At 28.5% G+C, this 25,875-nt stretch overlaps 3 protein-coding genes and 1 long non-coding RNA gene across 6 annotated transcripts; 3 read left to right on the top strand and 1 right to left on the bottom strand.

Moving 5' to 3' along the window:
• LOC130897320 (phospholipase A2-like) lies at window positions 1–6,658 on the top strand. Of its 2 annotated transcripts, none has more exons than XM_057806103.1 (6): window positions 1–438; window positions 975–1,117; window positions 1,190–5,106; window positions 5,478–5,637; window positions 5,704–5,862; window positions 6,514–6,658. In XM_057806103.1, the coding sequence occupies exons 3-6, from the start codon at window positions 4,902–4,904 to the stop codon at window positions 6,590–6,592; spliced, it is 603 nt and encodes a 200-aa protein (XP_057662086.1). In that variant the 5' UTR covers window positions 1–438; window positions 975–1,117; window positions 1,190–4,901; the 3' UTR covers window positions 6,593–6,658. The 2 variants fall into 2 exon arrangements, with proteins under 2 accessions (XP_057662086.1, XP_057662087.1); XM_057806104.1 differs by having other exon boundaries at window positions 1–802.
• LOC130897319 (uncharacterized) lies at window positions 6,626–14,812 on the bottom strand. 2 transcript variants are annotated; one of them, XM_057806101.1, is made up of 12 exons: window positions 14,588–14,812; window positions 12,128–12,440; window positions 11,979–12,072; window positions 11,662–11,838; window positions 11,346–11,525; window positions 11,009–11,294; window positions 9,681–9,955; window positions 9,399–9,576; window positions 7,971–8,133; window positions 7,274–7,399; window positions 7,057–7,213; window positions 6,626–6,999 (listed from the first exon to the last, which is right to left on the bottom strand). In XM_057806101.1, exons 2-12 carry the CDS (start codon window positions 12,138–12,140, stop codon window positions 6,843–6,845), a joined length of 1,806 nt encoding a protein of 601 aa, XP_057662084.1. In that variant the 5' UTR covers window positions 12,141–12,440; window positions 14,588–14,812; the 3' UTR covers window positions 6,626–6,842. The 2 variants fall into 2 exon arrangements, with proteins under 2 accessions (XP_057662084.1, XP_057662085.1); XM_057806102.1 differs by having other exon boundaries at window positions 12,128–12,201; window positions 14,588–14,773.
• LOC130897321 (uncharacterized) lies at window positions 9,150–9,648 on the top strand. Its single transcript, XR_009059688.1, has 3 exons — window positions 9,150–9,273; window positions 9,332–9,513; window positions 9,596–9,648. It is a non-coding gene; the product is annotated as an uncharacterized LOC130897321 (long non-coding RNA).
• LOC130897317 (ER degradation-enhancing alpha-mannosidase-like protein 3) lies at window positions 14,509–25,844 on the top strand. The gene is made up of 10 exons (XM_057806098.1): window positions 14,509–15,699; window positions 16,125–16,271; window positions 19,533–19,685; window positions 19,752–19,905; window positions 19,956–20,148; window positions 20,297–20,501; window positions 21,126–21,381; window positions 21,435–21,681; window positions 22,849–23,114; window positions 23,168–25,844. Exons 1-10 carry the CDS (start codon window positions 15,581–15,583, stop codon window positions 24,422–24,424), a joined length of 2,997 nt encoding a protein of 998 aa, XP_057662081.1. The 5' UTR covers window positions 14,509–15,580; the 3' UTR covers window positions 24,425–25,844.
• The last annotated feature ends 31 nt before the right edge of the window (window positions 25,845–25,875 follow it).

The raw sequence follows: 25,875 nt of genomic DNA, 5'->3' as shown, positions 1-25,875 counted from the left end.
AATATTGAAGAAAAAAGAAGAATTGCATAGTTCAAAAAGTTAACCTCTCTCTGTTTATATTTACTCTTGTGTAAATCCAAAATAATTACATATTTTGTGATAGATTATATACTGTAGGAAGTATAGCTGATTTAATAACACTATTGATAAAATTAAAGTCAATTTCAGTCAAACTGAACGAATAGAAACAAGGGTGGAAAGTTGGATATAAACAACATTTAAACGAGGGAGGAAACACTAATCTGAAGAAAAAATGCTTATCAATTAGTAAAAATAATATAAATTAACACGATAATGAAGTGAGTAGCTACATCAACAAAGAGAGAATGAAAAGTAAAAAAAAAGTATCAAATGATGGATGTCAGCACAGTTGATGGTGAAAAAGAACAATTAAATCAGGATAAGGATACTACAGAACCAAGTCCAAAAAAAAATAAGGTAAAGAAAACAAAATTATCAGCTAGCAGCCATTTAAATGGATCGGTTAACTGTGAAGAAGAACAAGTAAATGGAAACGATAGTTTAGTAGTTTAGAACGTAGTCTGAAAATAAAGAAGGCAAAGAAAAATAAATTATTAACAAACAGTGCTGTAAATAGAATAGTTGATAGTGAAATGTTTCTATAGATTGTAAAAAGAAAAATATAAAAGTGTTTTAAAAATATAAATATGGACCAATTGAAAAGACATTAAGGTTTAAACGTATACTCGTTGTGATCCAAAAATACCCAAATAAGTCGCTTCCATCAAATAAGAATTTCATTCTGATAAAAAGAGTACATATCTATCTTTTGTTTTATAAGGTAATATTTAATTTCCAAATCAGATATATTATATTATTTCAAATGCTATCTAAATTTATTAATTAACAGATTCAACATAGGTAACTAATGAAAATTCATATTAAATTTTATTATTGATTGCTTTAATATTTTCTCATTAGTATTGGCATTTTTTACCTTAATGTTTTTACAGATTTGTCAAACAAGAAAATGCTCAAAATGCGGCTCAACAAAATGGTAATGTTTTCAAAGAAAAGCATTTGTGTGTTCGTTGGTGGGGATCTACTACAAAAAATGATGAGTGCAAGGCAATATTTGTTGGAAATTTGGATTTCTGTAAGTTTTATTAATGTCATACATATTTTTGAATATTCAATAAGTATTAATTATATTTATTATTCCTTTGAGATCTAAGGAAGAAGAGCAGTTATGGAAATTATTTGAACCTTGTGGTTTTATAGAATCAGCTGTTAGAATTGTCAGAGACCCTCGTACCAGTATAGGAAAAGGATTTAGCTATGTCAATTTCAAAGATGCCAATGCCGCACAATTAGATCTCCAAATGGAAAATTTGAAACTTGGTGATCGGAAAATACATGATACCACACGTTTTTTTTTCGATACTTTCTATTTTCTGATGTGATTAGATAGTATTTAGAAATATCAAATTTGTATATAATTGATTAGTCTCACCCTTCACCCTTGAGGAGAGGCAACCAATCATACACAATGCTTCGAACTGGTTGTTGTATAAACAGGAAAAAGACAATAATCAGTTTCCGGCGTCGCTCGGTAGACGGCGACAAAATCGTAAAATCATAGAATAAGTAAAAGGATTGAGGCTTCATTTCGATAACATTTATTATTTTATCTATGAACAGTGTTGCCACAATTTAAAAGCTGAATGTAAAAATTGAACTAGAAAATGTACTAGATTGTACCAACTTCAATCAAATTCAATAAAATTATAGAAAGATGTATAAACATAAGTTTAAATTAAATTTTTTTTCCAAAAATGTTATAGACTGTGTCAATTATTATTTTAAAGATGTAAAATTTATATAAAGTTTACCGATAAAATTAGCAATGCGGTACAAAAATCTCACGATCTAAATATAAATCAACTTGGCTCTGTTTTCTAATTATTGTTACAATCTAGTACAATTTCTAGTTTATTTTATTAAACTAAAATATAAAATAACTTTATATTTGCGAACGCAGGAAAATGTATTAGAAAAAAGGAGAAATGTACTAGCGTATAAAATACACTAAAATGTACTAAAATTGTACAATTGTACTAGCTCTGGCAACACTGTCTATGAAACGTATAACAGGTTTCGGATATGACAGGCGCTACAAAACACGTTCGTCCTCTGTGCCTGAATGTCCGAACCACACACTCATCACAGTTCTCACTGTATAGTAGAGAGGAAAGTTTGTGTCTTATCGGGCAGATGACGGTAGGTGAATCAAGAGGAGAAAATTGGATTTCCAAGAAAATCGTTGCTCAAATTGGAAAATTGATGTGATTTTCGAAATCTCCACGAGAAAATACATCTAACCACGCGTTTTTTTCGATACTTTCGAAGTATGCCAGTATCCTATGAGAATCGTATATATTCGTATCATCTAATTTATTGTATTGTAACATAAATTGAAAATTCGGGATTATTTTTCAAGTAAAAAATAAGAGTAAATTTAATAGAAACTTCATTTAGGTAAATGTTTACAAAGGCACACATACAAATAATTTTGTCAATTTATCACCAACAAAAACTTTCTACATATATGTATTCTAACTGCCACGGATTAAGAAAATAAAACAGAATACTATCAGCTTATACATTTTAAATAAAGACTAGTTTAAATGTCCTATTTAGATAGACATTTTACTATGTTACTCTCATATATCACATTATTAATTGGACGGCATTATATTTGTTAAATTTAATATTTATATTAAAAATATATTGTTTCGTGGACGTTTCTTTTAAAAAATTTTATATATTTCAAAGTTGAATTCAAAATAGTACATTATATTATAAGGATTAAAAGTGCATATTTTTTTTACGAGCAATATTTGCAGTTGCGAGGCGGAGCACAGCGCATCAAATCGTGTGGAAATACGTGTATTAGTTACGAGTTATTACCTCAAAAAAAAAACCTTTCTATGTATAGAATTTACGTTCAATTGACTGCATAATCCAACTGGCACTGTCCTAGTTTCCCGTTACTTGTGTTATCAATAATTATTTTTTATATGTCTAATTTTTATCGCTGACAAATTTCTTTTCGCTTTTATCTTTGTGGGTGCAGTTCTATCAATATCCGTCAAAATAAACAAATGTTTATCGAGTATTTTTAAATCTTTATCATTAAACATTAAACAAGAGTCATTTGGAAATATAGTAGATGTATAGTATAGTAGATGTATAGTATAGTAGATGCTAGTATTGAAAACAATAATGTTTTTTTTCTCACCTTCGTATACTAAAAAGATAATTGTCAATACTACAATATTTTCTATTAGTGAAATGTTTAACTCAATATTGGAGCACAGAATTTGTGTTTAATATATCTATTAAAAGTATCACATGATAACTGATTGGAGGTCTTCCATCACGTGACTAATACGTCAGCAATAATTTTCAAACGAATGAAATTAAAAATTTTGAGAACTCATTAGAATTAATCGTTATGACTAATAAAAAGGAACTCAATTTCTAAATTGTTTGTATTTTACTTATATCTACTGATTTTTGAATTTTAATTAAGTAGGTACATAAATTATGTGATATTTTCCAATGATTTTCAGAAAAGAAATGTTGGTTATTATACGGTTCAAATATAATCAGGCACTTGATTTATTTCACAGAAATTCACAAATTATACAAATTTATAAACACTATTTACCACTAATAAAATAAACATTGTAATCTTACCGTCCTACGACATCTTAGGTATTACAAAATGTCAAAAGTTTATAAGATCATGTAATATATTCGTACTTACCGATGTGAAATTAAATAAAAGTCAAATTAGTTCTTGAAAGAACTTATTTCAACAATAAATACACGTTCGATCTAAAAATCACCTAAAAACAACAGTAAATAAAGGTAACATAACCTTAAATTTAGGTAACGTCAAATTTTAGTAGTAAGTTATTTACGTTACGTCAATTATTCAATTTAAAGCAAATATTACGTCCAGTTGGTATTTTGAAAAAGACAATCGATCTTATGTTGTTATGTTTAATTTCTAATGATATTACGAAGTACAATTTGACAAATCCGAATTCCTTACATACTATTCTAATTACGGTTATAATCCGAAATCCGATTTAATTTGTAAATAATGAAATTACGTTCAATAAATTTCAACTCAATTTTTACCTTAAATATTAACGCCTTTTTAAGTTCCTTAGTATTTGAATAAAAATATATTAGCTACTTTATGAAAATTGTCGGCCATTTTCTACATTTCGGATTGTCTACAGAACTGAACTTTTCGTTCTTACAAAACTGTCATAGATGTTATTACCATAGATATATTAATATTTTCACTATATCTATGATTACAACCGATACGTAATCAATAATAAACTGAATTTTGATTAAGACCAAAATTGTTTTTTGAAATTAATTATACCGAAAGAAACTTAAAATGTGACCTGCTAATACGGAACTGCTACCTACTAAACAAATTATGAACGACATGTTCCGAACTACACCGGAATCAAGCCTACGAACAAAGCTAATGTTGTTTTTGGTTTAACTTCTTATTTGATAGTTTCAATTAATTTATGGAGTTTTGCATCGTGAAAAGTCTGTTTCAGGTTAAGCTGTATGTGTGGTGTAACTTTTTACAACTGCTTAAAGTCTGTTAGACGAGATTCGGCTAAACAAGTAGAACTAATATATTTTACAGCTCTAGGAATACAATGCACAAAGTTCAGCACCTCGACTATTTTGAAATAAATTCATACATTTACCTATTTTATTTAATCATTCTGCATTTTGAATAATACATCAATTACCTTATCACTAACAGCAAAAGGTAAGCGATAAATCGATGTTGATATTAAAATTCAGCGAACTTTCTATTATAAAAAAGGGGATCAATGATAGAATTGTTAAAAGCGAATATAAGAATCGGCGCAATGATTATAAATTTATTCCTATTTGTATCAATTTGTTCCATAACTAACGGTTATAAAATTGAGTGGGATAACTCTGTTAATAATATAGACTTTAATAGTATTGATGATGTATTCCTTGGTAGGATTGACAAACTTAATTTACCCAATAGTTTTTTCATTTATCCTGGTAAGTTCATGTTTCTCCTATATTCGAATTTTTGACCAAATACAGATAGTCACAAAATTAAAAGTTCCAACATTAACCGGTACCGAAATAAATTGTTTTTAGATCCAGTCATTTAAATTTTCGGGTATAGCATTGTTTACACGTTCATTTAATTTAATTAATAGATTTAAAATAAAGTAAATAGTGTTGCATATACATTTGCACATGTTTATTGAAATATTTGTTTACGTTAACGTAAAAGTTTGAAACTTAACTTTAACGTAAAACTCTTTATTTTCAAATCTAAAGCATTCTATTCTGTCTTTAAGATGATTTTATCAATTATAAATATAGTAACTATTTACTTAGCGTTTCATTCAATTCAATTTTAGGAACTAAATGGTGTGGAGCTGGCAACATAGCCGTTAATGAAAGTGATCTTGGTACTGAAAAAGAAACTGACAAATGTTGTAGACAACATGATCTATGTCCGGATATTATTGAAGGATATCAAACAAAATATAACTTGACAAATCCCAATTTTTATACGCGGTAATTTAATATCAAATATTTAGATCGAATCAAATCGAATAAAATATTAAAAAATAATTGTTATAGGTTAAATTGTGATTGTGATGTAACGTTTTATGATTGTTTAAAGTCTGTGAAAAGGGATTCGGCACAACAAATAGGGCACATATATTTCACGGTTTTAGGAACACAGTGCTTTAAAAACGAATATCCAATCATTGGTTGTCATAAATACACTTATTTTCCGTAAGTATCTTCATATATTCACATAAATTTTATATTGAATGTTACAATTTGTATGATATTATCATTATATTATAGACAATATAAAAATTTACAAATATAACTAAATTTTTCTGAATATTATACATGATTTAAGAGTTTTAGTGTGTTGTTTTAACTGAATATATTTGGGCATCAGCTACCAATTGATTGAGTAGAAAGTTTTGTATACATTTGAGACGTTGTCAAATTGTGTTCATCATTTCGACTCTTCGTTAAATTTTACATCTATTAATAAACTTTTATTCTATCAAGAACAACAAAATCTTTTGTTCATGTAATAATTATAACATTTTCTTGCAGTTTTACAATATACTTAAAAAACCAAAAACAAGAATAATCAGTCGATACTCAGAGATGTAATATTCACAAAAATATAACTTCAATAGCGCCATCTTTCAAAAAACTAATGGATTTTGAATTACAGGTTGTGTCAAACTATGTGTATTAATGTTATTTGTGTATATATAAATCGCAAGTACTAAAACAAATGACTAATCGTGAAAGTTACTTTAAAATGAGAATTTATTAGTTTTATTTACATTAAATTTCACCCTGAAGTCATACGTAATAAACACAAGAAATCAAAGCAAAATATTTTTTATTTAATTTCAGTAAGAAAAAATGCGTCCAATACGAAATAGACGATACAAAGGATAAGCAATATCAATGGTTTGATGTTAAAAATTTTTGAAACTGCATTATAAGGGCAGAAGAAATACAAAAAGAGGTTTTGAAAAATATTTATTCAGATAAAAACAATACAAAAATACTTGTTGGATAACTAACATTGTTATTATTTAAGAAATACAAAATATTGACAAATACAAAATTAAAAATATCACATCTTCTAAATTAAAAGTGCAATAAATAACAAATTCTTCATTTATTGTTTAATAAACGCAAATTATTGTTATTTGAAAAATTGTGATAAAATAAAACGATTATTTATTCACTGACGCCTGTTTTTTTAATTGAATCATCATTCTCGCAACTTCTCTTTGAAGAAGAGCGTAATCTGTAATGTACACCACAGGCATATAAAAAGTTATATCCTGTTTAATTCTAAGAGCTACGTTCACATATTCCTTGATGATACCTCTGAAAATAAATAATTAAAATGGTTGTTCATGAACTAATTCTTGTTCAAACTCTTACAACTCTTCCTCCGTCATTGGCAATGGTAATTCGATACTTCTGAAGTTCATAAGAAATAAAAATTTTGCATTTAATAAAGGAAAATGTAGCTTTGGAATATTATTCTCAAAAATCTCAAACATTAATAGTCCGTATCTGATTGCTTCGATATTATTAACTAAAATTAAACCCGAAATGTCTTGAGAAAGTTAAAAAAATCAGAAATAATTATATTTACCTCTATTTCTGTACCTATTGTATAAAACCCGACAAATATCTAGCATATGGATACTATTTTGTGAAACTAGAGCTCTGTAACATCTCAAAATTTTAACCAAGTAATCTATATCTTTTGTAAGTTCATCTATAAAAAATATGAGTTAGTTTCGCTTATATAAGAGAAAAAAGTTTTACAAAATTCTTGTGTTCTATACAAATTTTTTCAAGAAATATTTCTGTTAACCTCAAAAGGCGCTCTCTTGTTGAGATAAAATAATTTTTTGAGGCAAAATAATTAGGACATACAACTGTCCGGTAGGAAATGGGTAAAATAAAGAATTTTTCAGCTTAAAACACCGACTCTGTTAATTTAATGTTTAATGTATCATACCAATAACAAAAAAAACTCAACAGTAGTGAGCAACAAGAAAAAAGAAAAACTTTTCATGCCTCCATTCGTTCATGATTCCATTTATCCATTCATTTTATTTATATTTTCATTTATTTATAAATTCATTCATTCATTCAGTTATGTATTCATTCTTTCATTAATTTATTTATTTAATCGCACCATTCCGCAGCCCAAGTGCCAATTTATAGATGGGAAAAATTTTCATTAAAATTCAACCCTAACCACACACGTTTCAAATATAATTTTTCCCTAAAGATTATAGGAAATAGAATATCATATGCAGCCTAATAATTTTATCACTTACACGATTCCTTATATTTTATTGCCAGTTCCAACTGCTTCACACTACTAGTCATTGAAACTGTTGTTTCACATTTTCCACATTGCGCTGTAACTTTTCCATCGATATTTTCAATATTCGTAACGTTACATTTCTGACATATTGGACATTTATATTGATTTTCCATCTAGAAAATGGCTAAAGAATCATCTAATAATAATATATTTCATATTTATATTTTCACGTTAAGTACGGTCCTGTTTAAAAATACATCCGATTATGTTAGTATTTTTTTAGATCAATTCTATTAAATTCAATTAAATCAACATCCTAATTCATATGTATACGCCATTGTGGGACGTTGAATAAAACTTGAATTATTCTAAAGAATAATCACTCGATATTCTTAGATGAAATATTTACAAAAATAGCGCCATCTTCTTAAAAAAACTTATGGATTTTAATTTACAGGTTATGTGAAACTTTGTGTGTTAATGTATAAAACAATTTGCATTAATTCAATAACAAAATGCTTAATAGTTTGAAGACTAAATCGAGTCCCTAAGTTATTGATTACAAAGATTGTTTAAAATAATTCAAAATTGACGATGAGATGAAGTTATTTTAATTTATGTGATTCGGAAGTACCAACTAAATCAAATGGTTAATCGTGAAAATCATAAAGTTACTTTAAAATGAGAATTTCTATTCAATTATTAAGACATTCAACCGATTTTGTATTAATATTATAGTATTTGAATGTTTTCATGAACATTTTGATCAAATATTTAAGTTTTATTCTAAATATACATTAAATTGACTTTCACCCTGACGTCATACGTAATAAACATAAGAAATCAAAGCAATTGAAAGTCAAAACGATGTGGCTACTGTTACTTTGTCGTGCGTGTAAATTTTCTGATTAGCAAATACATTTACCGTCGACATACTTGTAATTAAATACTTTTTTAACAAAATAAATTCAAATTAAAGACAGTAGTTTCAATATTCAATGATGATTTGATGAAATAATTTTAAATAAGTGTTTAAATATTCACTGAAGATTATTTTGTATCTACTATTAATTTACAAAAAAATTTCGATAACCATATTTATTCTATTAATATATTATTTTTTTTTCTAGATCAGTCGTTTCGATTTTAGATATATTAAAAAAAAATTAGTTTCAAAAAACAGGTGAAAATTTGACGTTTCGACATATTTTGGTCGGATAATATATACAATATTCCCGGCATTTGTAATCTTAGACATGACTAATCCCGAATGTTATTTGTCGCTATCTCTTTTTTAAGGCAATCTTAAGAACGTAAGTCATTACAGTAGAAAAAGATAGAAATTATATAGTTTGTGTTATTTACTTTCAGTGATGTGTCAGAATAAATATCAATTTTATGTATATTATAATCAATGGATTTTAAAACAATTTCTTACTGCGTTCATTTCTGTTTCACAAAGGGCACATTTACAAGTGAAAAAGAAAAAATGTTTAGCTATCATACGACGTTCTTCCAAACTCATAAAAGTATTGATTTCGGAATAACAAACGGTAATTTCTTCTTCTTCTTTAATTGGTACAAGACTTTTAACAGCTACACCATCGGAATATACCCTAAAATTTTTCAAATAAGTCGTAGATTAGAATGAACGATATTTTGGAGGTTGAAAAACATTTCAACGCGACCACGAATTAATCGGCCGATATAACCTACTTACATAATCGTGGAATTCGGCTTGCAAGAATGATTAATCAGCGATATAGTTGGACAAATGGCTTTACCATAACCACACGATGATTGAAGTCCGTTGACTATCAATAAATTCGGAAATGTTATATTGATACTGTTAATTTGAGCGTGACAATAATGTTTCACCATTAATCCACCGATATAAGAAACAAAATCCTTTTGTTTAATATGTTTATTTAACCATTTAATATTAGAGAAAAAGTGCGTTTTAGTTTTTAGATACAGAACGTTTCTAGTGCAGTTCTACAAAAAATTAATGTTTTTAATGTAGCTCTCGTATATATAATAATCAGTTAATTTACTATTCTTGTAAAAAGAAAGAGATATAGAATTTATAGTCAATAGAAAAAGATAGGTTAATGGCGAGAACTGTTTTATTAAGGAGTTTCAGTGCGTTGCTGGAAGTCATCATCGACAAACCTACACGAAAACATACGTCGGAGTGTTCTGTTTCCCTTGTCAACTCAACCTCACTACGCTGACCACTTTACATATTTCTACACCATAATAGCTCATTTCGGAATGACGTTACAACCACCATATTGTTTTGGGGGACAAATATATTACGTTATTTACATTAAAATTATCATTTGTGTTTAATTTTTATTTTTATTTTTTGGCTAACTATATTCATTTTAATAAAAAAGCGTTCGAAATAATCTATATACTATACAAACAAAATATTTGTTTGTCCCCCACAACAATATGGCGGACGTTTTAAATCACGTTACTCGAAATGACATAAATCATGCATATATGTTCCTCCAGAGAGTCCTATTCACTCCTACTACTCTGACCACAGAAAACATTTCTACATAAAATCAGATTGTGATCTGATACGTCACGTGGCATGAAGTAAATTCGTAATTCTAATAAGGTTAATGGCTTATTCAATTATTTTATAGAAGAATTTTAATGATTTGCTGAAAAAGAACATCGACAAACCTACACGAAAATATAAAACTCAACAATGACTCATGTATGTTCCTCCGCGGTGACCCGTTTTCATTCCCCGTTCACTTCTATCTCTGACCACAAAAAACATTTTTACATTAAATCATCGACAAATCTACAAGAAGACAAAATAATAATGACGTGTGAACGTTCCTATATTATAGTGTCTTATTTCTCTTCCCCGTTCACTCTTACTATTCTGACCACAAAAAACATGTCTAGATAAAATCAGATTTTGTTCTGATGAATCACATGACATGATATGAATTCGTGATTCTAATAGAGGAAGATATCAAAAGCTTGTCGTAAATTATTGCAGGTGGATTATATTAATATACGTACGTATAGAATTTTGTTAATTTGTTCCTTGGACATTTTATCAAAATGCGTTTTTGTAGCATAGATGAATGAATAATTATTTTTCTCCGGTTTTTTCATCTCTTTTAAATCGAATTTTTGTTTGGCACCGTGAAGGAAAATTCTTAAAGATAAATAACTGAAATCAGTATTGTCAAATATTGCCCAAAAGTGCCTTTGGAATGCGTAACATTCGTAACCGTGGTATTCACTTCGGGCGTTTTCCAAGCATGTTTTCGTACAAAATATACAAATGTTACAATTGAGGCATCTGAAAAGGCAAATTAAATTATTTAATTATGATTTTTGTGATATATCTTACGGATAAAAATCGCCAATGGTTAATCCACAATGGTGACATTTATAAAGGGAATCGTACGAGTCTCCCACACATTTACAAATGGGCGCTACTTGATAAATAACAGGCCTCTCATTGATTATTATCGTTTCTGCTGATATATCTTCAGCAGCTTGAAGATATTTGCCTTTTTCAGAATTTTCTCTGAAAATAAAATGTTTACCATCTTTTAGGTTAGGATGATACAGGGAGATTCATCAAGTTTCGAAATAAAAAGTAAACTTCTATATTACACGTTATTTTGTTTAAATGTACGAAATATTAATTAAAAAAAACTTACCTTAACCTAACAAAATCCATGGCACTTGACATTTTACCGTTTTTTAAATTTCCCTGATCAGTACTTGTTAAATTCAGTTTTTGATCTTTGTACGTCAACACTACTTCTTCAGAAAGGTCACAGACAACTCCCATATTTTCTATGTCGTTTATTATCTTGTTATATAAGCCGTTATTTCTGAAACAAAAAAAAATGTTTCAATTTTAAACAAAATAAACGTAACAATCATAGCAGAAGAAGTCAACTAAGCCCGATAAACAAATAATACTAAGAATCCAGTAAATTTGAACATATATAAATTGTATAAATATAATTACCTGATAAAATCCAAGTATTTATGAAACGCGTCAAATTCGTCGTTATATTCTTCAAAAAACATGAACTTTTTGTAAGCATTTCTAACTTCTTCACCTAAAAATTTTATACATTTAGAAATATTCCAAATACATTTTAAATTATAACATACTTGGCCGTGGCATTTCTTTTCTTATTTTTAACGTGCCTTTTATAAGTGAAAATAAACTTGTTGTGTATCTAAAACTATCAAAATTTGTTTATATCGAGGTTGTTTTCAAAAGAAGATAGGGGGCTCTGAATAATGTAATATAATTAATTGTTTATATTAAGGTAAAAGTTTTGTTAGGAAGTTGAATCGTCCTATTTACATTCACTCATATGATATTGTAGAATAAAAAAGAAGAAGAACAATCCTGCTGTGTATATTCCGAGTAAAAATTCTTGAAACTATTTTTTCTTCCTCATATGTCCCCATATTAGAGCTGTAACAAATCATTCGTCTCTAATTAATACTCTTCCAGTTGTAATCGATAAATTTATTAGTTTCAATAAATTTGTAAATCACAACTATAATGTAGAATCTTGGATGCAGATATACTGTGTCCTACGATATTTTACAATAAAAAAGAAGAATCAAATTCAAGTTGTTGAGAATTCTTATTCATGTAATGAATAAAAGTGTAATTAAATAAAAACTAGACGAAATATCGGTGACATATCCAATAAATTTATAGAAGTATGAGGATGGATGAGGATAATGAAGCGAAATGATCAACAACATATCTAAAAACAGGGAGAGCAAACTATTTGAGTTCACGTAATGGTTTTCAGTGATATAGTGAACCGCCAGTTTAAACAATCTAATTAAAAATATCTCTTTTGATGATTTTAGTGAAGCTTATGGAAAAGCGGTAGAGTATCTTGAGTAACTATAAAGTGTAATTATTTTTTTTTATAATTAATGATATAATGTATCACTGATTATATTGAACAATCAGACAATTAGATCAATATTAATTTTCTTAACTTGCAAATTGACTTCTTTAGATTTTTATTTTCCTATTAGAAATAATATAGGAAAAAGAATTTATAGCTAATACCTGATTAAAATACAGTCTCATTAACCTGTGAATTTTGTTCTTCAAATTTTTCAAAAATTTTGTTATTGGATTGAAATTTAGAGAATTTTTAATATTTATGAATAAACCTCATTCAAAATCTGCCAAATTATATTTGAGTTTTGATTGTTTGCTTGTATTTGGTTATTGATAGTCTACAATGTTTTTAAAATATGAAAAAGTACTTTGAAATAATATTCTGCATACATAAATCTGTGATGGGCGTTTGAATATGTAAATTAAATTTTGAACTGTCTGCAGTAGGTTGTTTCGAATCTAGAATTTTTTGGAAATCCAAAAAAATGTGAAAAATATCAAAACTTATTGTGGCGTACCTAATGCAATATATTACTTTTATGAATCTGAAAATGATCATCATGTTTTGGACATTTTCTTGAGTTGGATTGTTGTATCTCTACAATTTTCTAAAAATATAAAAGAATACTTGAAAATATTATTAAATGTAATATGATGGTACAAGTTTAAGTTTGGATATCTGAATATGTTCATAGTCTTCATCAGATTATGTGTAACTACACTTACTGAATACACCTTATGTGAAATTGGACTTATGATTTAGAAAATTTTCTTCTTTTTAAATCCCTACAATTAGTTGAAAATAAAAAAAAACAATCCAGCTAATATTGTATACATATTCATTCATTGGTACTCAGAACCTAAGAATTACCTTCCAATGTTGAACAATTGGTTGAATTGGGTTGTAAAATATTTTGGAAATATTGAATAATTTTAAAAAAAATGGTCCTCTCAGGTTCTTGGAAACTCGAGAAATAATTTTTCATAAAAAGAAATTCAAAAACTATCTTAACTTTATCTACAATAGTCACAATTTGTGCAAATAATTTTTTTTAATTATTAACTAAATTATATCTAATTCAAGGTTGATGTTGTGTTGCCAATTAACTTTTTGATTTGTCATGTATATATAGTTACTAACATTATCTATTTCATCCACATCCACATTATATATAAGATTAAAATATGAACCCTCCTAAGAGCGACTAAGAAGGTTTATAAAAAACTAACTTTTAGATGTTCCCTTGTATTACTTTGTTTTCACGATTTTATTTAAAAACAGTTGTACCCGCTAAAAACACTCCAAAAATTTTGATTCGTCGATCCATTTTGTTTTATCGTATTTATTTATACCTCAAATTTTTAATTTAATTCTAGGCGCGATAATGAGAGAATGCCGTACTACGAAAAGAAATTATTCCCGCCCTGTAAATTAATTTTTTTACTATATCGTGACCATTCCTAAAATAAACTACATCCTACAAAAAATGCCTCTATTTCCCCCAATAAAATAACAACGAGCTTCTCTCTCGTAAAGAATAATATTTCGTAAACGAATCATCTTTGATTTAATATAACTAAAAATGAAATATATAAAGCTATAAATATTATAAACAATTGATAGGTGTGTCTCGAAGTAGTGAAGTAATAGCAAACGTTTTTCGTGCATAAATTTTAAATATACGTATATATACCTGATTTCTTTTCATCCATTTTGTATGGATATTCAAAGTCCTGATAAAGCGAAGAATAAACATAGAAAGTTAGTTATAATATTCACATTGTGAAAAATAATAATCAACTCAAAAAAGTTATAAAAAATTAAAAAAAAATAAAACTAAATTTACACTACAACCTATTAAACAGCGGTCACACTGTTTATCGACTCTGTAAAATTATATAAATAATAAAACATCAATAGAGAAATATTTCTTTATCCCATTTAACATTATTTTGTTGTTGTTTATTATATTTATTAACAAAATTTAGAGTATTTTTTTGTTTATCGTGTTATTCGTATTGCCTAACCAGAAGAAAGCAATTGAAAATTATTTTAATGTTGATTTCTATTATTTTTTCCTATAGTTACTTTGTATTTTGTTAGTTGGGGAGAGTGGATATGTACACCAATGCCAGATGTATACTTTCTAATACTAATTGAAGAAATAAATTACTCTACTAGTGTATGGAGGGTCAAAGTACCTCTACAAAAAAAATACAAGGATATAATTAGTTACCACTTAAATACTTGTAATTTTGTTTTTATAGTACACGCGATTCAGAATTAAATTGGAATTATATATTTATACGATACGAGACTTGTTTAAATTAAATCTGGCATCTCTGTTTGAATTTTACATAGACTCCGCCTATTTTAAGGGAGGTCAGCTGGGTGCTGGGAAATTTTGAGGAACTTTTATGTCAGTTTTTGTGAAGAATTGAAAAATTAAGGTATTTGTAAACGTGATGTCAACATATCCTTTCTCCAATTACCATAAAAAAGTGCTTAGATTTTAGTTTTTTTACGTAGTGAATATGTTGCGCGAAAGGACCGTAATTCCTTGAGAACCTTGTCTCTTGTGATAAGGATAAGAATTCTTATCAAGTGTTATTTGACAGCTGGGCATTTAACAATATGTTAATAAATACAAACCACTTTTATTCATCAATTTTTCGTTGAGATTAAAATGTTTTCGTTTGAAAATTTTGTGCTCAATATTCTATTCAGCGTTGTATTTTTGACAACTCAAACATGTTTATCTAAAGAAGTGAAACATATGAGCCTCAATGAACGTGTACAACTGAGGTAAGTAATATTTAATTTTTGTAAATAACATACGTGTCTACCATCCTATAAATTGTTAGGTTATAAATCATAGTTCTGTATATAATTTCTATTCATTTATCCCTTAAATTACGTTACATATTCAACAAAAATAAATCATTATTAAACCATTAATTGTTACTTGCAAATATTTATTTATTGTTTAAAAAATCCAAACAATATTGAACAAATGGTTGTACCTTTGTTAATTTATTTATATATCTATCAATATGTTGAATGTATTGAACAATAGAAAATTTTTGTGAATTTAAACTATAAAAACATAAACTATAACACATTTCTGACGTGGCCTTGAATTATATCACACATACCTGTATGAATAATTTTTCAGTATTGTATTATAGTTATGGAATAAGATATATCAAAATATTTATGTTTAATTATAGGGAAGAAGCTAGGGATATGTTTTATCATGCTTATAACGCATACATGGATAATGCATATCCAGCTGATGAATTAATGCCTCTTAGTTGTACAGGTCGGTATAGAGGAGTATCTCCAAATCGAGGAGACATTGATGATTCATTAGGAAAGTGAGTATTCATATATTAATGACAATATTAACCATAATAAAATATATATTACATCATATTCTGCAGTGTCTCACACTTTGAGAGAATGTGGATAGAGGTTTTGTCCTGCATGCAACGAAATCTACATGCCACATTATCTGCTATCTTTAACGTCTTTAGGTGTCTATTGAGACGACAGTGCTCTGAAAAAACTCCTTTTCATTGATTGTATTTAAGAGAGTCTTCGCCTGTCTTCCATGAAGGGTTTTAGTTGAGCTTGAGGAATACTTTACCTTGCATTGTTTCAAAATTATGGCTTATTATTTTTAATTATCGAAAAATGCAATTATAAAACCATGTACTTGTGTATATATTTAGAAATAATTTTTAATGCATACGAAAATAATTGTGTAGGAGATATGATAAATTGTAATTATTGACTCACGATAACAATACTTGTAATTAAATATAATCACTATCAACTCATCTTTAGATAACAGGTATTTAACAAAACATTTTAAACTTGTTTTTATTATCTGGAAGCAACAAAATGAAGTATTATTTCTCATATAATCATATAGCTAATTTTATAAATAAATTTTATACAAGTATAGCAGGGGATTTACAAGAAAAATTGATTACTTTCTAGTTGACGATACGGCGTCTTCCTCTTTTTCTACTGTTGTATATTTTGGTATTTATGATCTATTTTACGCATCCGCTTGTAAGTGTTCCCAACTCTCAAAAATTTATCTCCCTAAAGCCTCAATCAAAAACTTGAACCCTTACTAAAAGAACTTCTATAACTCAAATTATTCAACATTTTCTTGGTTTTTTATCTTATCGAGGTTCTACTGTAGTTTATTGATTCCTCTATTATTTTCTATTCTCCAGTCTGTTTCGTTCATTCTAAATTCATATGATTCTTCTTTCTAATATTCTTAATCTTTCTTGGTTGATTAGAATTTTCTCTTCGCTTTTTCTTCTTATTCATCATTGTTTTTCCATTTCCTTCTAAATTTTCTATAAGTTTCCCTATTTCCCCCTGTATTTTTGTTTATCATAATCTTTCTTGCATGATTCTTCAATTCAATGGTCGAACCACGTTCTAATCCTTTCGCTTTATTTTTCATTTATTATTTTTCGTACTGCATGTGTTATCTTTTCCTATTTTTTTTCAACCGTACCCGAAAAATTTATTTTCATTAATATTTCTGCAGAACTAAAGATACATTTAAGAGAAGATGTTTAATTCCAATTCTGCAATTCTTACTTTACACAATGATATTAATTTCCTAATCTATTTTGTTTGTTTTCTTTATGATTTTTTTATGTGTCGGCCATGATTATTTCGGCAATTACATTTTCCATTGTGCCGTTAATAATTTCTATTTATAGTGACCCAATTTGAACTAAATATTTTTTTTATTTCTTGCATTGTTTATTGTTTAAATGATCGTGTAATAGGTGTTGTGAAATAAACAACTAATTTAAAAGTACCAAGTGTGAAGGTTTCAGCATTGATTTTTATTTTGCTTAAGAATGTTAAGAACGAAGATCGTGAATAATAATAAGAAATAACAGAAAAACATTATACCATGTATCTTTCAACTAACTTAGAAATAAATATATTCCATAAAATCGAAATATAAATTAAATCAAGGTTAAAAAATGATATATAAAAGCAAGTTTAGTTTAATTTTGTAAATTTATTATAGCCATAACCTTGTTTTATTGTCCGTTTCTAATAATTTAAAGCTGGTTTGTTTAAAAAATTCGTTCACAAGTTTGATAAAAATTACCTTGAAAAGAAAAATAATGCACTTAATATTAATATCATGTGTGGCAACTCAAATGGATTTGGTTAGTTGTGGAAAAGTTTATATATTAATATCAAATCATTTAGGAAGAAGTTGATACTGTTTCAATCACAACTACGAAGTAAATGTTTTTCACATTTTAAAACATGTGAAATATTCAGCCGCACCACTGAGACTGAGTTTCCTATCGATTTTGCAATCGAAACTTTGGGTGCTTTGAAAATAAATTTTGATACTCGTTTCTCGGACTTTGATGTTATTGCGAATCAAATTAAGATTTTTCAGAATCCTTTTGATACTGACATTGAAACCCTAGCCCCAGGACTTCAAATGGAAATGATAGATCTAAAGTGCAGTGATATAATTGAGAATAATTATCGAAACTCATTTTTGTTGGAATTTTATAAAAGTCTTCCACTGACACAATTTGATAATTTGTATAAAGTTGCTCGTGGGCTGTTTTCTGTTTTTGGTACTACTTATATGTGGGACAAGACCTTCTCCAAAATGAAGTACACAAAAAATGTTTACAGATCTAAATTAACTGATGAGCATCATAAATCTTTTTTAATAATTGGTACAAGTAAAATTAGTCCATTGGAAAATCTCAATTACATAAATCTCATTAGTATTTCATATTATGCTTGTTATAAGTTATGTTTTTATTTAAATAGTATAAAATGTTAGTTGGATTCATTTCAATAATTTGTTACTTATTATATACTGAAGTTAACTACTGAAGTTAACTGCATATTACACATGTCTTTACTACATACTACAATTCTGTGTTTCTTTATCCAACTTATCACAATTATTCAACATAAAATTAGAATATTTCAGTAAACTAAATTTAATTTGCTATGAAAAATATGTTCTCTAAAAGGAATTTTCAAGTATGCTAGCTCTCCGCGGGCCGGATGTGGCTCTCGGGCCGTAGTTTGGAGACCCCTGGGTTAGACTAAACGCCAAATATAGATATGACACGATAACTGACCTATTACGCAAAATTTATATAGAAATTTGATGTCATTATTCTGTACAGTATTCGATATCAAAAACTACTACTACTAAAACAATATCTACATAATGTCATACGGCCTTATAACTAAACTTTTATTATGATTTCTACAATTAACAATTCTTTCTATGATTATAATCTATTTTTATCTTTGATATAATGACAAAATATATTTTCCATTTTCTTCTAATATATAAACGAACATATTGAGTAATTTCATATTCACCTATTAAAAATTTTATGACTGCAATGGATTTTCCGTAACATCAATATTATAAAGCAATTACTTTATTAAAATAAATTTTCTAATTACATTAAGTAGTTAATTATATACGAGGAAATAATAATAGATCAACTATGTTTATTTTTCTGTTTTGCATTAATTACTTTAATGTTGGTTTGATAATCTAAAATTGAGATGTTTAAACAATGAATTTCTTTTAGTTTTTCGTTAACTTTGATTGATACTTTGGATGCTTTGGTGATACTTGGAGATCTTGCTGAATTTGAACATGCGGTAAAACTAATCATCAATGACGTTACTTTCGACAACGATGTTGTTGTTTCTGTTTTTGAAACGAATATTCGGGTCGTTGGGTAAGGGATTGTGAATCAGTAAAACTATTTTCTAATATTCCAACACCAAACAAAAATTTTTTTTAGAGGATTGTTATCAGCACATATCTTGGCGGAGTATTTACAACAAAGAGACGGTATAATGCCTTGGTATAAAGGAGAACTCCTGGATTTAGCGAAAGATGCTGGATATCGATTATTGCCTGCATTTAATACGACTACAGGAATCCCTCATTCGAGGGTAAGTTAATTATTCGGATGTACATGCAAAATTGATTCAAAAATTTTTAGGTGAATATGAAATATGGTTTGAAAAGTGATAGATTAGAATCTGCTAGAGAAACATGTACCGCTTGTGCTGGTTCCATGATACTTGAAATGGCTGCTTTGTCACGTTTAACTGGTGAACCAATATTCGAAATGAAGGCCCAAAAAGCTATGGACGAATTATGGAAAATGCGTCACCGTAGCTCTGATCTCATGGGTAATTTTAACATACAAATAATTTGTTGTGAATATTAAAATAATTTAATTTTTATTTCAGTCTATAAAATTTTAATTGTTTTATAAAATTATTATTCTTACGGGGTGAAATACAGCATTTTAAGATTATCTATTCTATTTTTTTGTAGGTACTGTTTTGAATGTTCATTCGGGTGATTGGGTTAGAAGGGATTCTGGTGTAGGAGCCGGAATAGATTCCTATTATGAATATTGTCTAAAAGCCTATATACTACTAGGGGAAAATAAATATCTCAATAGATTCAATAGACATTATAATGCCGTTATGAAGTATATATCTCAGGGACCAATGTTACTAGATGTCCATATGCACAGGTATAATAATTTTGTACACATACTAAAATAAAATCGAATCTTTATATCAATAAATATATTAGACAGCTAGAACAGGACTTTTAGGAAATTATATTTTATATAAAGGATAAGAAGAGTCAACAAGAGATGGAATAAAGACAGTTTTAACGTAACTAGACAATAAAAAAAAGGTTTGCAGAAAGGATTATGTAACAATGGAGGTAGGAAATGCATGGAAATAAACATTTTTACAAAAGCTTCAAGAACCTTTAGCCAAAAAGTGAGAAATTATACCAAACACACTGTTTACTAACACCTACACCATCATTCGATTCCAAAATGTTACTTTATTACCTTGTAATTGTGAGTATTGGTCACCATCAGTTCCAAGAATTCCAACTAAGGATAGTTCAAGCTGAAACATGATTATTTCTCATTTATTTCCACCAGTTGATTTTAAAAAAAGTCCCATTTTGAATTAGAGCTGTATTGCATGTAAATTGAACAATATACCGATTGATAATTGACATAAAAAAATACTGAAATTCCAGAACGACAACTTAAGGAGGCAATATATGTTTTTCATGATGTGACAGAATTTTTCCGAACATTTTTTTTTAAATAGGAATAATAATTTTGTTTTAGACCGCATACGAATTCTCGTAATTATATGGACGCCCTTCTAGCTTTTTGGCCGGGTCTTCAAGTTTTAAAAGGAGACATCAAACCTGCCGTAGAAACTCACGAAATGCTTTATCAAGTTATGCAGCGTCACAAATTTATTCCGGAAGCTTTCACGACTGATTTTCAAGTACATTGGGGTAATCATCCGTTAAGGCCGGAATTTTTGGAATCTACTTATTTCCTTTATATCGCCACTGGCGATCCGTACTATTTAGAGGTAATTATATTTCATTTGAAATTGTTGTAATCTACATAATTTATATTTTTTAGGTAGGGAAAAACGTCCTGAAAAGTCTTCAGAAGTACGCCAGAGTGCCTTGTGGATATGCCGCAGTTAATGACGTTCGAACTGGTAAAAAGGAAGATAGGATGGATTCTTTTGTATTAGCCGAGACTTTCAAATATCTGTTTTTATTGTTCGCTGATAAAGATGATCTCATTTTAAATTTGGACGAGTTTTTGTTTACTACCGAAGGGCATTTGTTGCCCCTTACACTTTCCGGTCGAACTATGAACGGTGAGTTTACAACAAAAAAATAACCACATATCAATCTTCCATATAGCAGGATTAATTTACAAGAAAACTTGGAAGATTATTGTGCCCCTTATCAGACTATCTTCAAATTCTAAAGTTTCAAATGAACTACTGTATCAGTATTGGCTTTAAGGATGTTATTTATTATCTGAGCAGTTATGGATATGCTTGAAATGGTCAGGAACTCTAGAAGCAGTAGTTTCACCTTCACCATAGAATCTAGACTCGTCAGCTTGTGCTAAACTTAATTCCATCAGGTAATTCCTGCCATTGGGTGGATGTACTTTGTTTTTGTGTAGATATAAATACTTTTTGGTATCTGAAAGACCTTTCAGAGATATCTAGCTGATGAAGGCATCATCTTTCAGTTTTTACCTACTTAATTTCTTTCCAGGTTCACTTTCACTAAATTAACACATTACATAGAACAAACATCACAATATCTGAAAAATAGATTAACAAGTCATTAATACAAACATTTTTGTTGTATCATCCTGTTAGAACAATCTTCATCTAGATGGTTCCAATGTAGCTTAGGGATTAAATCGCACATTAAGGATTATTGTGCCCCTTATCAGAGCTGTTTCTAGAGCTTCAAATGAACTACGGTATCAGTGCTGGTTTTACTCCCCTACAGGGTTCTAATCTGAAACATCTTTGGATATGTTTGCAATGGTGAGGAATTCTAGAAGTAGTTGATTGGAGTTTCACTCTCCAACATAGAATTTACACTCCTCAGCTTATGCTAGACCCAATCTTTTAAATTAAATTAGATCTAAATACTTTTTTGTATCTTTTAACTAACTATATACGGTTTTAAAAGATTGGGTGACGTATCCGTTTTTCCAGTCTTATTTAACATTGTGGCAACGTTTTTTTGATGCCTATTTTCTTAATAATTTTGTTATGGGGAAGATTAGTTGAAAAGAAGTACATTTTGTTACTCCCATAGACTGGGTGTTTATGGGTTTATGGTGTTTATTATGGTTTATTTACTTTTATTTACTTTTAGTACTACTACTTCTGTTATCAAAATGTGATATAAACACCATCAAGTTTACAGTAGATACAGTATTTTGGATGATCTAATTAATTTTTGAAATCTAATTGTGGAAAAATAAATAATTTATCTAAATATTCTATTTTTAGGAAGTAAAACAGTAGATTTAGATTTAGACGATTGTGAATTTGATAGAACTTGTCCAAATACATTGCGCTTATTTCCTGAATCGTTTCGTAAACCTCTCCAAAATATGGTTGATGAAATGTGTCCTAAAAGATCTCAAAAACGAAGACTTACCGCATCTGAATTTTCTGCTGTTAATCTTAATCATCTCAAAATTATCAAAGATATGGGTATAAATATTATAGCATTAAACGATGGAAGGGTGCAGTTATTGCACAGTTTTTCAGCAGTGAGTTTATTAAATCTAGTTATTAATTTTGTAATGAATTCCATTTATTTTAGGCTCGTTCAGCAGCAGACGCCGAAGAAGGTCTTCTATTTATGCAAGAAATGGTAGAATTAACCAAACTTCAATCAGAGGAACCGGTACCGTCTGCACAAGCTGTCACGATTGCATTAAAAGATGCAAATGACGAAGAACAGTTGTTAGTATTACACGCTGGTCCTTCTCAGTTCGGTAGGAACTTGAAAGGGGATCAATTCGTTACAGCACCAGCTGAATTAGTTAACCCAATAAGAGGTTGCGAAACTCCTAACGAACCCAACCGAATAAAAGGTAAGATAGCGGTGATGGAGCGAGGAGATTGTATGTTTGTGGATAAAGTAAGGAATATCCAAAAATATGGCGCGGTTGGAGCTGTAATATTGGACAACGTTCCTGGAAGCAGCGCCGCTAATTCGCCGATGTTCTCGATGTCCGGAGACGGAACCGACGACGTGAAAATACCAGCCGTATTTATTTTTACGCAAGAAGCGTCTAAATTACTTTTGGCTTTGAATAAATATCCCCAATCGGAAATTACTATAAGAGAACTCAAAGAATCTGATAATTTTTCTCAGAACGAAGAGGAAAGTATGTTTCAGAAATTGAAAATCTCCGTCCAAGAATTTCTTAACAAGCATACCGGACTGGCTTTTACGAAAACTGTGGAATTAGGAGGATTCCGTGCTAATGTAGGTAATAGCAAAGTTAGAATAACATACGAAGGTACACAAGAGGAATTTACACCTACAAAAGACGTCGAAATAAACGCCCAGTGGATAAAAATCAGAAAAGGTCTTCTCAAATCTATTCTAACTTCGGAAAATAGAGAACTGCTAGTGCCTCTAAATATTTTAAGGATATATTATCAAACATTGAGCGGAGTTTCTTCTAAAGATGCTTCTAAGGTAGATATAGTGAAACAAACAGAGTGGTTACTCGAAGAACTTTCCAAAGAATACAAGAAAAAAGATGACGATTTAGTACAAACTGAACCAGATCCGGGTATTACTATAATTACAGAAATGACGGAAACCGATAAGGACGCCTTAGTTAAACAAAACAAAAATAAAAAATTAAAAGAACTCAATTCCTTATTAGAGGATGCCGAGATTATAAGTATCTTGGAATCCAAATTAGATAAAGCATTTAATAAATTAAAATTAGAAGTATCCGATGAAATAATTGTTGGTGATATCAAAAGTGATAAGCAGAACGAGAAAAACATTAGGGATAACAATGTATCAAATAATAAACGTAACATCGATGAATTATGATCTCAGTAAAAGATACTTTAACAGGATTAATATTTCGGACTGATGTTACCAAAAAAGTTTTTTAATTAGTATTTGTATAGATTCTCCAATAAAAAATGCAGCCCCGATTTTTCAGTATGGTAAAAAGGGTTGTAACTAATGGTTCGTTTTAATTACTGTTTATTTTTCTGCGTATGATTCATTTGAACTACTTTTTATTTTTCTGTACATCCGGTTGTTTGATAGATCATTTAGACTACTGGACATATAAATTCCATTTAAAGAATCATCTCTGAATTCTCTGTGCGGTAAAAAGTAGTAGTAATTAATGTTAAGTTTGAACTACTGAACTTAGAAATTCCATTTATAAAATTCAGCTCCAAATTCTCAGTGCGGTAAAGATGCTAGTCATTGCTGGTTTGTTTGAACTACTTTTTATTTTTCTTCATATCCTATAAAGTTTGATAGTTCATTTAAACTACTAAACATTTTTCAATTATCTATAAATGAAAACTATGCTTTTCATTTCAAGTGATCTTTCTAAAAATCATTTACACATTTTATTTGCTGAATAGAAGGTATCTAAAACATGAAAAATTCCATGTTTTTTATGAAAAATTGTGTTATCGAAAAATAAAATGTCCTCGATATGATTCCTAAAAAACAATCTGTTGCAAAAATTTTTTCAATATGTGTAATTGTGGATTGTACTATTCCAATTGAAGTTGTTTCTAATAAAACAAAAATAGTAAAAATGGGACAGTAAGAAGTAAAATTTTTGCAATCCCATTTCTGTTTTATATTATTAGCGAAATTCAAATCAAAAACAATGGAAACTTTTTAGTATTAATTAATAAACATGAGATTGATGTAAATTCTTTTTATTTTGAATACAAGATGTGTCATTAGAAATACATTATTGAAATTTTCCTTTTTTGTAATTTGATATTTCTTCAATACACTAAATTCATTTTTTAAAACTATTTTGTACCCTCAAAAGAAATTGAAACACTTTTTATTGATAAAATGTTCTAATTTTTAATAAAATGAATTAACATTCAGATATGCAGGATTTTAATTTGAATGTTCAGTTAATTAGACTACTAGTTGAAGTAATAATTCAATTTCAGTTTTAGAAATTGAAATTTTTTATATTGATACATCTTCTATCTTTCAAAAGCAACCCCTTATGAATGTTTGTATACTCAATCTCCCCAATTTTAAATATTTATTTTGTAAGATAAAGTTACGTCTTTTTATTTGATATATTGTTACATACTGTACATATAAGTCACTTTTTTTTAGTTACTCATCGATTGTACACTGTGTACATATGATATTTATAAAAAAAATGTAAAAGAAATATTTTTATATACACGTTTAAAAATTTGTTGAGTGTAATTAAAAGATTTTATTACCTGGCAAAATTTGTTTTTTTTTAACCTGTTAGTGTTATGTAATAGTATAATTCC

This window comes from Diorhabda carinulata, chromosome 8 (genome assembly GCF_026250575.1).
Source record: "Diorhabda carinulata isolate Delta chromosome 8, icDioCari1.1, whole genome shotgun sequence".
Lineage (NCBI taxonomy): Eukaryota > Metazoa > Arthropoda > Insecta > Coleoptera > Chrysomelidae > Diorhabda > Diorhabda carinulata.
This window is presented reverse-complemented; position numbering and strand designations above follow the sequence as displayed.

Excerpts from the sequence above, each read along its gene's own strand:
- LOC130897320 (XM_057806103.1), top strand. The coding sequence starts at position 4,902 with ATGATAGAATTGTTAAAAGCGAATATAAGAATCGGCGCAATGATTATA. Across the intron at positions 5,107-5,477 it reads TAGTTTTTTCATTTATCCTG|GAACTAAATGGTGTGGAGCT; the intron begins GTAAGTTCATGT and ends ATTCAATTTTAG. Across the intron at positions 5,638-5,703 it reads AATCCCAATTTTTATACGCG|GTTAAATTGTGATTGTGATG; the intron begins GTAATTTAATAT and ends TAATTGTTATAG.
- LOC130897319 (XM_057806101.1), bottom strand. Across the intron at positions 9,577-9,680 it reads AAGCCGAATTCCACGATTAT|GGTATATTCCGATGGTGTAG; the intron begins GTAAGTAGGTTA and ends GAAAAATTTTAG. Across the intron at positions 7,400-7,970 it reads AATAAAATATAAGGAATCGT|ATGAACTTACAAAAGATATA; the intron begins GTAAGTGATAAA and ends TATTTTTTATAG.
- LOC130897317 (XM_057806098.1), top strand. The coding sequence starts at position 15,581 with ATGTTTTCGTTTGAAAATTTTGTGCTCAATATTCTATTCAGCGTTGTA. Across the intron at positions 15,700-16,124 it reads AATGAACGTGTACAACTGAG|GGAAGAAGCTAGGGATATGT; the intron begins GTAAGTAATATT and ends GTTTAATTATAG. Across the intron at positions 16,272-19,532 it reads ATTGATGATTCATTAGGAAA|TTTTTCGTTAACTTTGATTG; the intron begins GTGAGTATTCAT and ends AATTTCTTTTAG.